This window comes from Homalodisca vitripennis, chromosome 3 (genome assembly GCF_021130785.1).
Source record: "Homalodisca vitripennis isolate AUS2020 chromosome 3, UT_GWSS_2.1, whole genome shotgun sequence".
Classification (NCBI taxonomy): Eukaryota; Metazoa; Arthropoda; class Insecta; order Hemiptera; family Cicadellidae; genus Homalodisca; species Homalodisca vitripennis.
This window is the reverse complement of record NC_060209.1, coordinates 132,584,563-132,600,282: the sequence shown is the minus strand read 5'-3', so window position 1 is coordinate 132,600,282 and position 15,720 is coordinate 132,584,563. Positions and strand designations below refer to the sequence as shown.

General features: G+C 32.2%; 1 protein-coding gene across 1 annotated transcript in view; it reads right to left on the bottom strand.

The window, feature by feature from the left end:
• Positions 1–15,720, bottom strand: part of LOC124357526 (putative helicase MOV-10) — a 78,561-nt gene that overhangs the window by 60,641 nt on the left and 2,200 nt on the right. Inside the window, exons 2-3 of the mRNA XM_046809408.1 lie at positions 11,056–11,153; positions 2,755–2,997 (exon numbers count right to left, since the gene is read on the bottom strand). Of these exons, the coding sequence (XP_046665364.1) occupies positions 2,755–2,997; positions 11,056–11,146 (334 nt within the window). The 5' untranslated portion in view covers positions 11,147–11,153. The remainder of the gene's footprint in view (positions 1–2,754; positions 2,998–11,055; positions 11,154–15,720) is intronic.

Below are 15,720 nucleotides of genomic sequence, written 5' to 3'. Positions count from 1 at the left end.
TCTATATTTGATATGCTCCAGATATGAATCAGTAATAATGGATACTTAAACTTCGTATAGTACTTAATAGATAAAATTAAGATGGTACAATTGGTTTTTGGTGGTACATTCTCTTTAATTCAGTCACAGTCCTTTAAGATAACTACTGATAGAAAAAGTAGAAATAACTATTACGTGAAAAAATTAATAAAACTGTTATGATCACTCTATGAGAAATTACTTAACAATTACCGTAACTACATATTATACCCAGCACTTTCATTAGTGCTAGAAAAACTTAATTTTATGTTAATAATATAAACATTAACAATAAAAACTTTCCTTTGCTAAAAAATATCATAAATTTATCGATTAAGAAAGTTTTGGCAATTGGTCAGGTGTTATTTTTTTCAGCCAGATGTCCTGAAAAAATGTTTATTCTTCAAATTTTGTCATAAACTGTGGAATTTGTCTGAAAATGAGGTCTGAAGTGGGCTACCAACATGCATGAGTTAGCTGCCCAAGCCATGCTCAGATGTGATGTACTTCTATTAAATTGTTATCAAATTAAATTAATATATTAAGTTTTCTGCCGTGGATGTTTTCTTACATGTTATAATTGTCAAATAAACTGCTAATTGGATAACTATATTTGTATTGAATTACTTAAATGAAATACTGGTACAATAACAAAGCTGTTGAATGAGCAATAATATTACGGTAACTTTATCTCTTTTAATATGTGCATCAGTAGTTATAAAAATGTGTTCAAATGTATAGGCTATGTATTTTATAAATTACGATTAAGTAAAAAATCAAATTAAAATGCACAAACTACTTTAAAAATTAACAAATTATTGTTTGTACGAAATATAGCAAATTTATTATTATATAATTTTTCAAATGACTATCAAGTGTATTTTTTTTTAATAATAGTATACTGTAATACTATTTTACAGTAGTGTAGTAAGTAAATAGTGAGATGCCATGTTGGATAGTGGATGACATGCATTTCCCAACTTTCATTGGTGACACTGCTCTGATCTTGCTGCTTGCCTATGCTCAGTTTATTTTCTTCTTTGGTTGAAATTTACAGGTTTTAAAGAAGGACATACATAACATTTTGTAAACAAGTCTAAAAACCTGCTGAAGATAAAAAAAAAATGAAATGTATAAGGCAATTAAATAGAATGTATTTGAAATAAGTAAAATTTTTTTTAATTCTGCCACTGCAGAGCAGCAGTTAGTAGCCCGTGCTTGCACACTTGTTACCTTCATCTGTTAATGAATACTTTCAAATACCTGTCATATAAGAATCCCGCAGACAGTGAATTATGTGGCGTTATTTGTTTTCTTGGTGTAAAGGCATGAAAGCAGTTGAACTTAACTTTAAATATTGTGAAGTGTACAGACCAAACATGGAATCGATAAGATGGCCAAAAAATTGTTCATGATGAAAATATAGTGGACGACTGACTCTCAATGAACATCAACGATTTGTTGCAGAGATTAAATGATAAAATGAATAGATTTTTCAAAGTTTCCTTATTATCAGAAGTTTTCTCAAAATTCAAGAAGTGTTCTCCAATTATTGAGAAACATGTTTTGCTGAATGATAATGTTTGTTCACATGCGGCAACATGAACTCAAGATGTCATCACAGAATTTTGATAAGAACAGTTTCATAGTCTCCCAAATAGCCCTACATTAGCGTATACAGACAAGCATTTGTTTTTCCATCAGAACAAGTATCTTCAAGGTCAACGGTAATGGTGTGAAAATGATCACGTTGCAGACACATGTTTGTTCACATGCGGCAACATGAACTCAAGATGTCATCACAGAATTTTGATAAGAACAGTTTCATAGTCTCCCAAATAGCCCTACATTAGCGTATACAGACAAGCATTTGTTTTTCCATCAGAACAAGTATCTTCAAGTGTTCTCCAATTATTGAGAAACAGTTTTGCTGAATGATAATGTTTGTTCACATGCGGCAACATGAACTCAAGATGTCATCACAGAATTTTGATAAGAACAGTTTCATAGTCTCCCAAATAGCCCTACATTAGCGTATACAGACATGCATTTGTTTTTCCATCAGAACAAGTATCTTCAAGGTCAACGGTAATGGTGTGAAAATGATCACGTTGCAGACACTTTTAAATCAGGCTGCAATCTTCTATTGCAACAGTACACAAAAGGTTGTAAAAGAAGAAATTATGCCAAGAGAACACTGGTTGCATTACTTTAACTTGTTTTAAGTATCTTAGTCAAATTGTATTATTATTATATTATTACTGTATATGTTAATACAACATTTTGCATAATTTGAACTTTTGTCAGCTCTTAACATATTTTTACAAAAATAATAAAAGTCTGTGTAATTCAAGACTTTGGATCATTCAAATTCGGTTATTGACCCCTTTTAATTTAAAAATTTTATTTAATTTTCATTTGGTATATTATTAACAATAAAAGTACAATGAACAAAGCAATTTATAAATCTAAATAAGTACTCAAGACCATCTAAAAATTGATTTTAGTATCGAAATCTTCACTTAAGGCTGTTTTAAAAAAATTATAAAGAGCAAAGATGACTTTTTTTTAAAGAGTTAAAAAATAAATTAAGAAAGTCTAGAATTTTAAATCTGTGAAGAGAAATATATTATTATGAGATCTAGTATTCTTAATTATAAAAAAATACATTAAACTAAGGCTAAATATAAAATGCCATAAAATATTTATAGCTTGACGTCTCTATACCAAACTCACGATTTGGATTAGGATGTTTCACAATGCGCAGTGTGCTAAAATCCTTAAATGGCCGTTTGAGTACACGATATTTAATTAATTTTGCCAACAAATCCTTGCGCACAAGTTGGCTGCAGTACTGAGGTTGGTAATGGTTGGTAAACTCATCAAACAACACGGTGCGCTCTATACACCCAAAATTCTTTTTTTCATTTTGGAGCAGCCCTTTCAACTGGAGGTGTGCTCCAAAGTGTATAGCAGCATCTGAAATTAAACATTTACATTATGTAAAGAAAGCCAAATATGTTTGGATTAATAGAATTGTGATAACATTTTTAACACAGTGATTCAAGTTTATTACATTTTTACGAGGTCTGTAAATAAAGTAATAAGACTTGTTTTATAATAGGTTTATTTGCAATATATATATATATATATATATATATATATATATATATATAAAAGTATATATATATAAAAGTATATATATCTTGTGTCCAGTGGTTATCTTGCACTTTATCTTGAATAACTTATAAATAGTTTTCACTTAAGTCGATCGGAACAATTGCTTCTTCTTGGATTGAGTATTGATTTTAACTCTTTTAGATAGTTTGATTGTGACTTGTGATAAAATAATGCAGCAACAGTTTTTCTTTAAATGTTTGTTGCAATACTTGCTTACAATTTTCACTAGTAGGACAGAACAGTGCCGAAGCATATAGTCTCTGTTATCCATAGAGCAAACTAGGTGACTCTCAACTCATGGTATGTGTTCTGGCACATGCTTGTAAAAGTAAAATTACATTTTGATGGATTGAACATACGCATACAGCATGGGTATCTGAGGATCCTAATACACACCACTTAGGGCAAAGCATACAACATTTTGAGAAACCAATTTTTATGGCAGGGTATTCAAATTTAAATGCAGCACACAGTTCATTAAGGTAAGCACACAGTAGTCTTTTTTGTTGATGTACATATTTGGATATGCTTACTTTATCTTTCTTCCCAGGTATAATTTGTGAAAATTCATCATTCTGATAGAAACTCATGACCAGATCAACTGTGGCTTGTTGTAGTACTTTTCCATTTCTTGACTTGGGTAAATGATTCCTTTTTTCTTTAATATTTCTCGTGCTTTACAAACTCTATATTCACTAACTTTGAATTCTCCAGAAGTCTTGCGACTCTATGAAACTGGAGAGAGTGTTAATAGTTGAAATTTTTCACTGCAAGTCACTGGTGTTTCAAGCTTTTCTTTGACTAATTCAACAAGCCCATCTAAGCCATCAGCTTTATTGTTGAAAATGTTTTGGCACATTTTCTAAATTTTTCCAGGTGAAAATTCTTGTTCCAAAACACTACATACTTTCGATTTAATTGTGGAGAAGGAATAGAATGAAATTTAAATGGAGACTCCTCAATATCAAACAAAGATGAATTAATTTCTTCGAATGCTTCTTCCTTAAGCAAATCATTTTCACTGTCTAGAAGGTCATCAAGAAGCTTTTCAATTTCTAAACTAACGTCACCTTCATTTCAACACTTATAATATTCTTCTTCGCAAGAATTACATATTTTCTGTCTAGGTACGATTTTTATCACAACATGAGAAATGTTATTTATCTGATCAGAAAATTCCAGTCACAGGTCTTCCATTTTTTTATTCTTTTTTTGTGTGTTTGGAATGGGTCAAAACAAAAGGTTTGATATGTTTCAAACTTATTCAAAAAATATATTTTGTGATGAGCACAATATTTACTATTACTTCTGTATTTACACCACTTCTAAGTATGATAAACCTTTTTTAAATATCACTTAATGTTTCAACATTTATTATTTTCACTGACTTTGTGTAGTTTTTTGTGGCACTCCGTTCCAAAAGTAGAAGACTGCAGTGCCCTACACTGCAGTCTTCTTCACATTTTGAATTTAAATTAGACATTTTAAAAGTGACTAAATTTTCATTATATACAAAAAGTTTTATTTAAATTAATTCAAAATGGATTAAAAAGTATTAGGAAGAAAATACAACTATTCACTACATTTTATAACACAAACTACTGCAGTCTTCTTCACGTTTTGAATTTAAATTAGACATTTTAAAAGTGACTAAATTTTCATTATATACAAAAAATTTTATTTAAATTAATTCAAAATGGATTAAAAAGTATTAGGAAGACAATACAACTATTCACTACATTTTATAACACAAACTACTAACACTATTCACAATAACAAAACTTCTTAAACACTGATGCTCACTCCAACAAAACTGATTGGCTACTGATAACATACGCAATATCAATATCAAGAGTCAGTCAGACCTGGGCAGTGAGCAGGTTCAGTATTGAAAGTCAAACCTTTCATGTTGAGCCCTACTCATTTGGTGAGTCAGATAGCAAGTGGATTTGAGAATACTGTTTTTATCTTGAAGAGATTTAAACCAGAAATGCCTAAGATACAGATTACTTTTGATCGGACAATATTCACTGTTCTAAGTCTCGTAGAGAGTGAAAACACTCATTTTTTCCAAACTTTAAAATGCTATAAAGTGTCAATATTGTGAAGTGTATGGATCAAACATGGAATCGGTAAGATGGTCAAAAGAATGGTTCATGATGAAAATGGAGTGGACAACTCTCAATGATCATCAACGATTTGTTGCAGAGAGTAAATGATAAAATGAAAATAAACAGTTGTTTTAGAATTTCCTCATTATCAGAAGTTTCCTCAAAATTCAAGAAGTGTTCTCTTATAAAGACAATGTATTTGCTCTTATAAAGAACGAACTTGGAAGATCAATAAATGGTATTGGTTGTGGTGCTCATATCGTCGACAACGCTGTCCAGACTGCTGTAGATGTGCTTCCCATTGAAATCAAGGCCCTTGTTGTGAAAATCTACAAGTATTTTCACATTTACACTGTAAGGATTACTCAACTCAAAGAATTCTGCGAATTTGCAGATATTGAATACAGCAAATTAATACAAGATGGAAATACTAGATTTCTCTCCCTTATGCCAGCAATTGAAAGGATGATTCAAATGTTTTCTGCTTTGAAAGAGTACTTCTTGTCTCAGGAAATGTGTCCATCTCTGATAAAGAACTTCTTTGATGATGAGCGAGGTGAAGTGTTCCTATGATTTGTACATGGTCAGCTAGCATTGTTTAATAAAACTATTTTAGCCATGGAGAAAAACAAATCTAGTGCTATTGATGTTGTACATGCCTTACAAAAGTTGAAGGAAAATTTTCAATAAAGAAAGGAGTCTAACTTCATCCCATATGGAGCAAAAACGGTCCTTAAAACACTTAAGGGTAAAATCAACGTTGACTGTAACCAAATGACCAGTGATTTTAACAAATTTTACAGTAGGTCTATTCCTTACATTACACTTTGGGAAGATAGTTTTGGAGAAGCTCAAGATTTTGTCTGGGTCAATGAAAACAGCATTTCATGGGAAAACATTGAAAGAACTGTAGAAGTAATTAATAAAAGTACCAGAAAACTCAAGATAAACATCGACGAACTTTTTGACGAGGTTGTCCTTGCCAAGAGATTTTAGGCCTCAAAAGTAGAAGTATGGGAAAAAGAAGACGAGAAGAAACCAAGTGAAGAAAAATGGATGGAGCCGTTCCATTCTTTTAAACAGCGGAATATTTCAGTGCCAAATCTTGGACTTAAAATTGAATATGTTTACTGTCTTCCTGGAACATCTGCTCCAGTTGAGAGTTTTCTCCATGATGAACATTGCCTGGAGTGATGATCGAGGATTAATGCACGAATCCACAGTTCAAAATTTAATGTTATGCAAAGTTAACTTTGCAGTTAGCTGCACTGAATTTTATGAAAAAATAAAAAACAAAAAAGACTTATTGAGAAAGATTTGCTCTAGTGAAAAATACGAATGGTATAAAAAATAAGCCTTGCTTTTACATTTTATAGCTGTCAATGTTTTTAAGGTATAACCTGAAGTAAGCTTGTATTGTTTAATGGTTTCAATTTATTTAATGAAAGCCGTGTAAATTTATAACCCTAACTGTATTTTTATTGTTATAAGATATAATCACTTTTATACTATTTAGAAATTAAGTTAAATTCATACAATTATACACAAAGTTTTTTGGTTTTTATTTTTAATTTGACTTCATATTTATCCCCCCACCCCCACGCATTTCGAACAGAGGCGTCCCGGTTGGCCGGTGAAAAATTATGGCAAGTCTATCTATGACAATTTTATCAAGAAACATGTTTTTCTGGAATGACAATGTTTGCTTACATGCGGCAAATACTGTTTTTTTTTTCCAAACGATTTGAACCATAAATGTCTAAGATTGAATTATTTTTGATCTGACAGTATTCACTGTTCTACGTCTCGGAAAGAGCAAAAACGACCATGTTTTCAAAACTTTAAAATGCTATAAAACAATAACCGTTCGAGATAAAGAGTTGAAACTTGGAATATTTTTATATCTTAGTAGGGAGATCATAACCTTCAAGTTTCATAAAAATCTGAGATGGTGGGTGACATGGCCTAGATGATGTTATATGGATGACCCGTAAGGAACAGGAAAAAGTGACAAGGACTCAAGTCCGGAGAATAGGGTGGTTGAGGACGACAGGAGTGTTTTTTCTGGTTAAAAACTCAGTAATTGAGAGTGCAGTGTGGCAAGGCGCATTATAATGATGCAGCATCGAGTTGTTTTTAATTGCTGGACTCAAGCACGACTATTTTTCCCAGCCTTTCAAAGGATTTCATGATACACAATGCCATTTGAATCAAAGAAAGAAATCAGCATGGTTTTGACTTTGGATTTGCTCATTTTTTGCCTTCTTCAGTCGAGGTGCACTGGAAGTGTCCACTCTTACTCTGACATTTTGTTTCTGGATCGTACTCAAAAATCCAAAATTCGGCACCAATGATAATGTGATTTAGAATATCAGGATCTCTTTAAAGTTGTCCTAAAAGATCCCGATCAAATTCCATTCTCTTGTCTTTCTCATTTTTGGAACACACATAAAAAACTTGTTTTGCTAGAAGTTTGTTTAATACTCACATAACAATAATAGACAAATCAAATGAATAATTAATTTGGAACAGCTGTTTTGCTAAACATATGACTACTTGTCAGAGCTACAGTGTTGCTAGTTTGATAGGAAAAAAATCAGTCTCACTAAGGTACTTTATTTATAGACCTCGTATTCTCTGATCCTGTAAACACAATTAGATTAGAAGTTAATCATTTTTAAAGCTTGAACTTGAACATCCCAGGTTGGCTATGCCATTCTTGTGGTATTGTTTATAACACTGTTCACTTAGTAATTTACCCACAAAACAACTCATACTGAATACTTAAACAATCAATTATTCTTAAAAACTAATATTTTTTAAATTATTAAAAAATTATTATTTAGTATTAAAATAAAGGTAAATTTAATAAAGCACAATAACGTAGTGGAAAAATACAATTCCAAAACTACATGAACAGGTCATTTTCACTAGTCAAATAACTATCACCAATAAAGTCTCATATGTATGCCTTTTTTGTGGGTATGGACCAAAACCATGCAGATTGAGGGGGTGGGGGTGTTCATGTCACCACGTGCAGACACATGTCGGTACAGGAAAGATATAGGCTGTGCACAAGCAGTAGCAAATGGAAGAGTTCCAGTCCAGGGTTGTAGAATTCATATTAATTTGAATGCAACATCAGAACTGATGTATCAGTGACATTTGACAAAGGGTTTTAAATTACAGACATACTTGTATAATATACTTACATTTATCTTAATAATAAATTAACATTTTATAACTAAGTATTGCATTTAAATAAAGCCTAGTTAATTATTTTAAAACTCTAAATAATAATTTATAGATTTAAGCATGATTTAACTTTGTCAGTTGAGATCATTTCAAGAATATAGTTGCTAATTTAGCATTGCATGAGTGTATCAAAAAGGTAGAGTTTTTATTGAAACTCACAGCTCTATAACTCAAAACATAGTTGAGTCTCAGTCTTAATTTTTTGGGGAATATTCTTATTAGAATTCAGCTGTCTTTTAATTTAGTTTCTGAAAAAAGATTTCTTGATTTGCTTGTGTGAAGAGTGTTTTTTTCTTATCTGCTTAATAAACATAAAAAGAAATACACTAACAGTATAGCTAATTAAACACAACTAATGAGTCATGTAATAGCTTTAATTATTTTCTTGTAAGGAGTTCTGCAAATATCTCTAGTCAAATAAAATTCATTGAAAAACTAGGGTCGACAAACACTTGATACTAAACCCTTCTGGTTCTAGTAGCATTCTGTCTATCGCCACAAATAAGTGTGTTCTTCCAGATGAAAGTGATAAATGAAATTAAGTAAGGTATCCTTAATACACTGAACATTTAATTAATGATAGTTATCCAAAAAATTGTAGTGTTGGTAAATAGTAAAGTTTGATACTATAGGTTTATCTTGTAGGCTAATTATACTACTACTTAAATCTTAAATATTAACTACTAGCTAATAGAGAACAAAGACAAACTGAACGTATTATCAATTATAGAGACAAATGAACATAAACAACAATTGAAGATAAACAGAAATTATATATATATATATATATATATATATATATATATATATATATATATATATATATTCTACTAACACAAAGTGCAAAACCTGTATCAGTCAAATTGCAGAAAAATAAGAAGTGTTTGAAAAGTGGGATATAGATTGCGGTGCCTGAAGATGTGATTACTGTAAGTGCCAATTAAAGAACAATGTTTGCTAAAATGAAGAATTTTAAATGAAATTACTTCTTCTATGGGGTGGCTTATTGCCATTAACTTAAGCCTCCAGGGACCTTTTGCGCACTCCGAAAGCACACCATGAGGCCGACCAGTCTACGCTTTCGGCAGTTCCACAAACTGTAGAGAACAACCTACAGGTTTTTCCAAGGGAAATTTACCACCCTTGTCCAAATGACCTAAGATAGCATACACTTGCTATTGCAGGACAATCAAAGAGCAGGTGTTCAGCAGTTTCCTCCTGTTCATCACACGTTCTACTCAACGGATCCTCCCGAAGGATGGTGACTCTGTGAGGATATCCTCAGGTGACTGTGTCCCATGATCAAACCCATAACTCATGACATAGGAGTCACCAATCTACTTAGTGAGAGAAGGTCAGTCGCCTACCTATGGTCCTATAGGAACCATTCTGCTTATTCTTAGAGCCGGATGAAGCCACTACCTACTCGCATGTTCAGCGCAAATCCATTACGAGACAGCCCCAAAGGATTCACAACTAGAAGTGCCACAGAACGGTTGAAGTCCCATCATATTAGATGCTGAGCCTAGTTGGCCAGAGTATCAGCTCTTTCATTCCCAGGGATCCCCTCATGACCAGGAATCCAACAAACAGTCACACTGTTGATACTGGCAAGGGAAGGAAGAAAAAAAAAAAAAAAAAAAAAAAATCCAGGTAAGTTTGGAATTGAACACACGAGAGTCCAGTGCCATCAGTGTTGCCTGACTATCTGTGAAAATGTTAATTGTCTTACTCCTATACTGCAGATGAAGATTTTAATGAGCACACTATAACGGCTGCGACTTCTGTCTGAAATACTGTGGGATAAGGGCCCATAGGGACCACCAGCTCCCTAAATGGGTCTCCCTCCACAAATCTAGTACCTGTGCCACTGTTTTAGAGACATCTGTAAACCTGTATGCTCTGCTGTGGAAGAGGTTTCCTTCCCTCTGACCAATCGTTCCTAGGAGGTATAAAATCAGTATGTGCAGACCATTCCCCTGAATCAGGAAACTAATTCTCCAGTGCCCTCTGCTGCAGCTTGAGGCCGATTAAAGTTCTACCTGCTGAAGACAATAGGTACTTCTCCTGGCCAAAGCTCGAATGACAATATCAAGGGAGGCGAGGTTGAGGCAACAGTCTAGAGCTGCGCCTGGCGCACTTGGAAAAGCCCAATGATAGCAAGATTCCCCACTATGTTCAGAGCAGCATTGGTCAGTTCCGTGGCTGATACTTTGAATTTGCCACTTACAAGAATCACATTGTCATCTGCGTATCCCTGTGCAATGACACAATTGCTGTTCAAAAATATGAGCAGGTCGTCCACTAGGTTCCACAGGCAGGATACAGATTGCCTGGCCAATCTGTGTTGTATAAATGAGTGCAGTCAATAGAATGCCTTAAGTCCACAAAGGGTTAATGATTTTCTATATTGGAGCCTGAAGAGAAAATTAGTTTGCCATAAATTCATGCATAATAGATTCACCTGACAGATACAGGAAATGTTACATACCTCTAAAAGGATCATCCACCACAGCATTTGATGGGTATTGTTTAGGACCCTCTTTTGTTCTTTTCGGCTGAGAGACTTTTATTGATTCCATTATTCAACTGAAACAAAACACCTATATGAAATAAATCAACATGAGCAGCATTAATCCCCTATCTGTATATTTCATACAACTGAGCAAACTGCCTTAACAGACTAAATAATAATAAAAATGGACTTGAAGTGTAAGCTTCAAAATTAAATTTGGCAGTATAATATTCTAACACTTTTTGTTATTTCTAAGTATACAGAATTTGAGGTACAAAACATAGAGGATTCCGATAATGAAATTGTGATTTCACATGTATGTCTGAACATAGGGTATATAATGATAAAGTAAAACTGTCCAAGTAGGTGGGTTTAATCTTACTATTTGTAAAAAGATAAAATTATAGATAAGGTACTACAATTTATGTCTCAAGTAAATTTATTTATCCCTTTCCAACCCTTGTTGGAGGTTTTCCAATAGTAAAATTCTCTCTACTATCTTTTGTCGGAGTAGTCCAGACATAATTATCTCACTATCTATACTGTTATTAACAAGTGCCTAAATAGGTGATGAATATTTTGATAGGTTGCGGAGGAATTCACTTTACTTGGATTTGCAAATATACAACTCTAAATCAGCTGTTTGTTGTTTTATTTCTAATTCTATATACCAATGTTGACTTGCAAAGTCTGTTTACGTCAGCAAATATGGTGTCACCTAAGCCTCATTTTATGATTCAACATAGTTAAAGATAACATTAATAAGTTCTCACGTGATCTGAGCTTGAATTGGGTACTACCTCAAGGGATGTTTTTCTTATTTCGCCAGAAGTGCGGGGTGGAAGCCAGCACTCATGGCCAGGGGCATTTCTGATGGCGCCTTTGGGGCCACCACGCACTTGTGGCATAATACGAAAAACATCCTTTGAGATAGTACCCAAATTCAAGCTCAGATCACGTAAGCATTTGTAAAGGTTATGTTTAACTTTGGTACAAGTAAAATGGTTACAATAAGGTAATCTAAACCTACTTATAACGCATAATAACATTGTATAGTGTAATATTTACATTCCAAGCTTAATTTGCTTGCACAAAATGGCTTCGGCTGTTACTGGTTACCAAGTAAACTAAAACCAAAAAATCGTTATAAGAAAATTAATTGGCCCAGCTTTTACCGAAACAACAGTATCCCGGTAATACACGTTACCAATGAATTACCTGTTACTGACACTAATACTCCAGATCTGTAATGGCAGCAAGTGCAGTATATGCACATATTTTATTTGTGTCAAACTAGTTTATCCTTCAAAATAGTAAAAAGTAAGTAAATGTTATAGGAAATATTTTGTTTGTTATATTTATAAATACACATATCCTAGATTGCTTTTTATCCACCATAACATTATTAGTTCTTATACTGTAATTTGAAACACATAAAACGTAATATAGTTTAAGTAGTTATAGCGAGGATTTTTTACTCATGAATAACAATAATTCGAGTTTTGGACACTTATTATACTGCAGCCGGTGCCAAAACGTATGTCTGATTCTAACTAATATAGTTCACGACTTTCAATATATTCATAACATCAAGTTTTGAACACTCAAAAGGATTTCTCAAGTGTGTTTTTAATAAGTTGTGTTTGTTTTGACTTTTCTTGTACGTAGTGAAAAACTATTTGATTTCAATATTTAGCAACATTCACAGGTCTCTAGGTTAAATTGTGATATGAAAATCGTTGGACCTAGGCATACGTCTAGATTACAAATATTGTTAATTCATTATTTTTTATTTATTGAACACTATGAGTGACCTAGTAAATAAGTCAGGTGAACTTAGACAATTATTTTTAGATAATGAGTTTTAATTCAAATAAATTTTCTTCATTTTAAGCATTTTCTGACAGTATATTGTGAGTTTTTTTTTATAACTATACCATGTAGGGTAATATTTCAATTTTACATAAGTAATTTTAATTATTAAAAATGGCAGTCAATTTTAGAAAACTACATGACATTGCTTTGAAAGATGATGACATAAATAAAATATATTGTTTTTGTGGCTTCAACATATGTTGGACTAGTACCGAAAACGTATTATGTGAAATTTGTGGGAAAGAAACAACTGTAACTGTGAGAGGAGCAAATATGGTCGTCTTCAGTTTTCCTAATTTTTATTATAATAATTTGTTTGATAACTGTAAATATTACATTCATATTTTAAACATATATGATTGTTATTGACGACTATAGATAGTTTTATATCGATTGATAGTCTAGGATTTGAAATGCGAATATTAAATATCGAAGACTACATTCTTCGATATAAAAAACCGGGTTCGCTTAACGTACCCTACCCTTGAACTCCTTAGTTTTTATCCCTGTGCCTTCAATGTGTCGACATAACATTGTGTATACTTAATAACTTTCCTTTCTGTGATGTTTGGAAAATACATATATCCAATTCTGAAAAAACAGATAACAAATAAATACCAACACAGCACTACCTTGCTGCAGTCCAGCATTGCGGGCCAGAGATCTACGGTGGATGAACTTTTGTTACGAGACAATGATTTCGCCCATACGCAAGGTCAGTTCATCTGATACTTCATCAACTACTTTCATCTGAACTCCACTTCATTAATTTATCCTTTGGGGGAGGGGGGGGGGGTGAAGGTGGGGTAAGCATAAAAATATGACGCTACTTTAAAAGAATTTCCAGAGATTCAGGGAAGTGAATATATTTAAAATTACAAGCCATAACCTTTATCTTCTCCTTTGAAATAATAGAAATGGTAGATTATAAAATGAGCTCCCAGAATATATTCCATGTACTTAAAAATGTATGGATATTTATAGAGAATCTACTTCAATGTACAACACAAAGTACAACTTATAGATAAAATAAAAATTAATGATCGCCAGTTTTCTCCTGAGCACCTAACATCCGTGCATAGAACCCACAGAAACGATAGTCAATTTATGACATAGAAATATGAACATAAATTTAAATATTATTTATAAATCACGTTAGTTTGTTACTATATGCCCCTAAATAGTTTTTATACATAAACAACTACAAAATTATGTTTCAATAATCGGTAATTTGTATACTGCCGATCGTTTTATCCACAAATAGACTGAGCAGAATCTCGACAATGCACTAAGATAAATACTAATTATTATAGCTAAAATATTATTTGTGAAATTATAGTAATTTGTTACTTTGTTTATCTACATAAATACTTTAGCAATCCATAATTTGCGTACTGCCGATCAGTAGTCATCCGCAAATAGACCTATTTTCTGGATTCGAGATTCAGCTACCCAGTTCTAATATGGTGGAATCGTAATTTTTCGTGTGTGAACAATTGCTCCATTTTTTATGTTCTACAACTTTGTTATTTCTCATTTGCACCCCATATAATCTTATTTGTTTTGTTTGTAGGACAATTCCAAAAAGTTAATAACTCAAAACTCGTATTTGGCTGCTCCAGCCGTTACTGTCACAACTGTACCGTCTAATCTGTGAAACATTTGATATAATATTTTCCTACGTAACTTTTATTTTCGATAGCAAAAGGAAAAAAAGGTTTATTTTTCGACTGCAAAATAAACTAGTTCAACATTGGAAAGAAACATTTTTTAGCGAATGAATAGTCACTAGTAGGCTAACAGATGGAGGGTTAATTAAATATAACTTCTTGGGTGATAAAAGTATTATTTGTTGGTTTTTGGTCATTGTATCTGTTATATACATTGTTTGTATTGTATTGTTTTGTAAATTGTCTTTATCTATTTGTGTAGATAGTTTGAGTTTTACAAAGACAAATTGTTTTAAGACTGGGGTAGGCTACGATAAGCGGACCCGGTTTTTTATTTCGAAATTGGCAAACGATTTTACTTAATCATAACCATTGATATAATCAATTGATACTGATTAATTATTTTGAACTATTAACTGAAATAATCTATATCAACAGCTGTAAACACTCAAAAATAATACACGTAGGATAATATTTCAATTTTAAATAAGTAATTCTGATTATTAAAAATGACAGTCAATTTTAGAAAACTACACAACGTTGCTTTTTTGTTGCTTCATGTTGGACTCGTACCGAAAAACCCATTATGTGAAATTTGTGGAAAAGAAACAACTGTAACTGTGAGAGGAGTAAATATGGTCGTCTTCAGTTTTCCTAATTTTGATTATAATAATTTGTTTGATCACTATAATTATTAAATTTATATTTTAATTTAAAACATATATGATTGTTATTGAGGACTATAGGTACTTTTATATCAATTGATAGTCTAGAATTTGAGATCACTTTCGTGCCGAGCTGTAGATATTTGTAAGTTTTAATAGTTTTATGCGTGTTTTAGTGTCGTATTTAATGTGTAGTGTGTTGTTGGATGTTGTAGTAGTGTAAACATATATATTTTAGAATAAATCAATTCTGTTTACTGAAATATGTTTGAGAAATTATCGGCTCTGTGTAGGCTATGGCAAAATGACTTGGCTAAAATTCATTTCACATAGTTTGTTATTGTTTTCACTTACTAAATGTCATTTATAGCACTCTTTTAGCTCTGAAGTAACTACTTAGTTTTGGTAAATAGATAGTTTTCACAATAAAT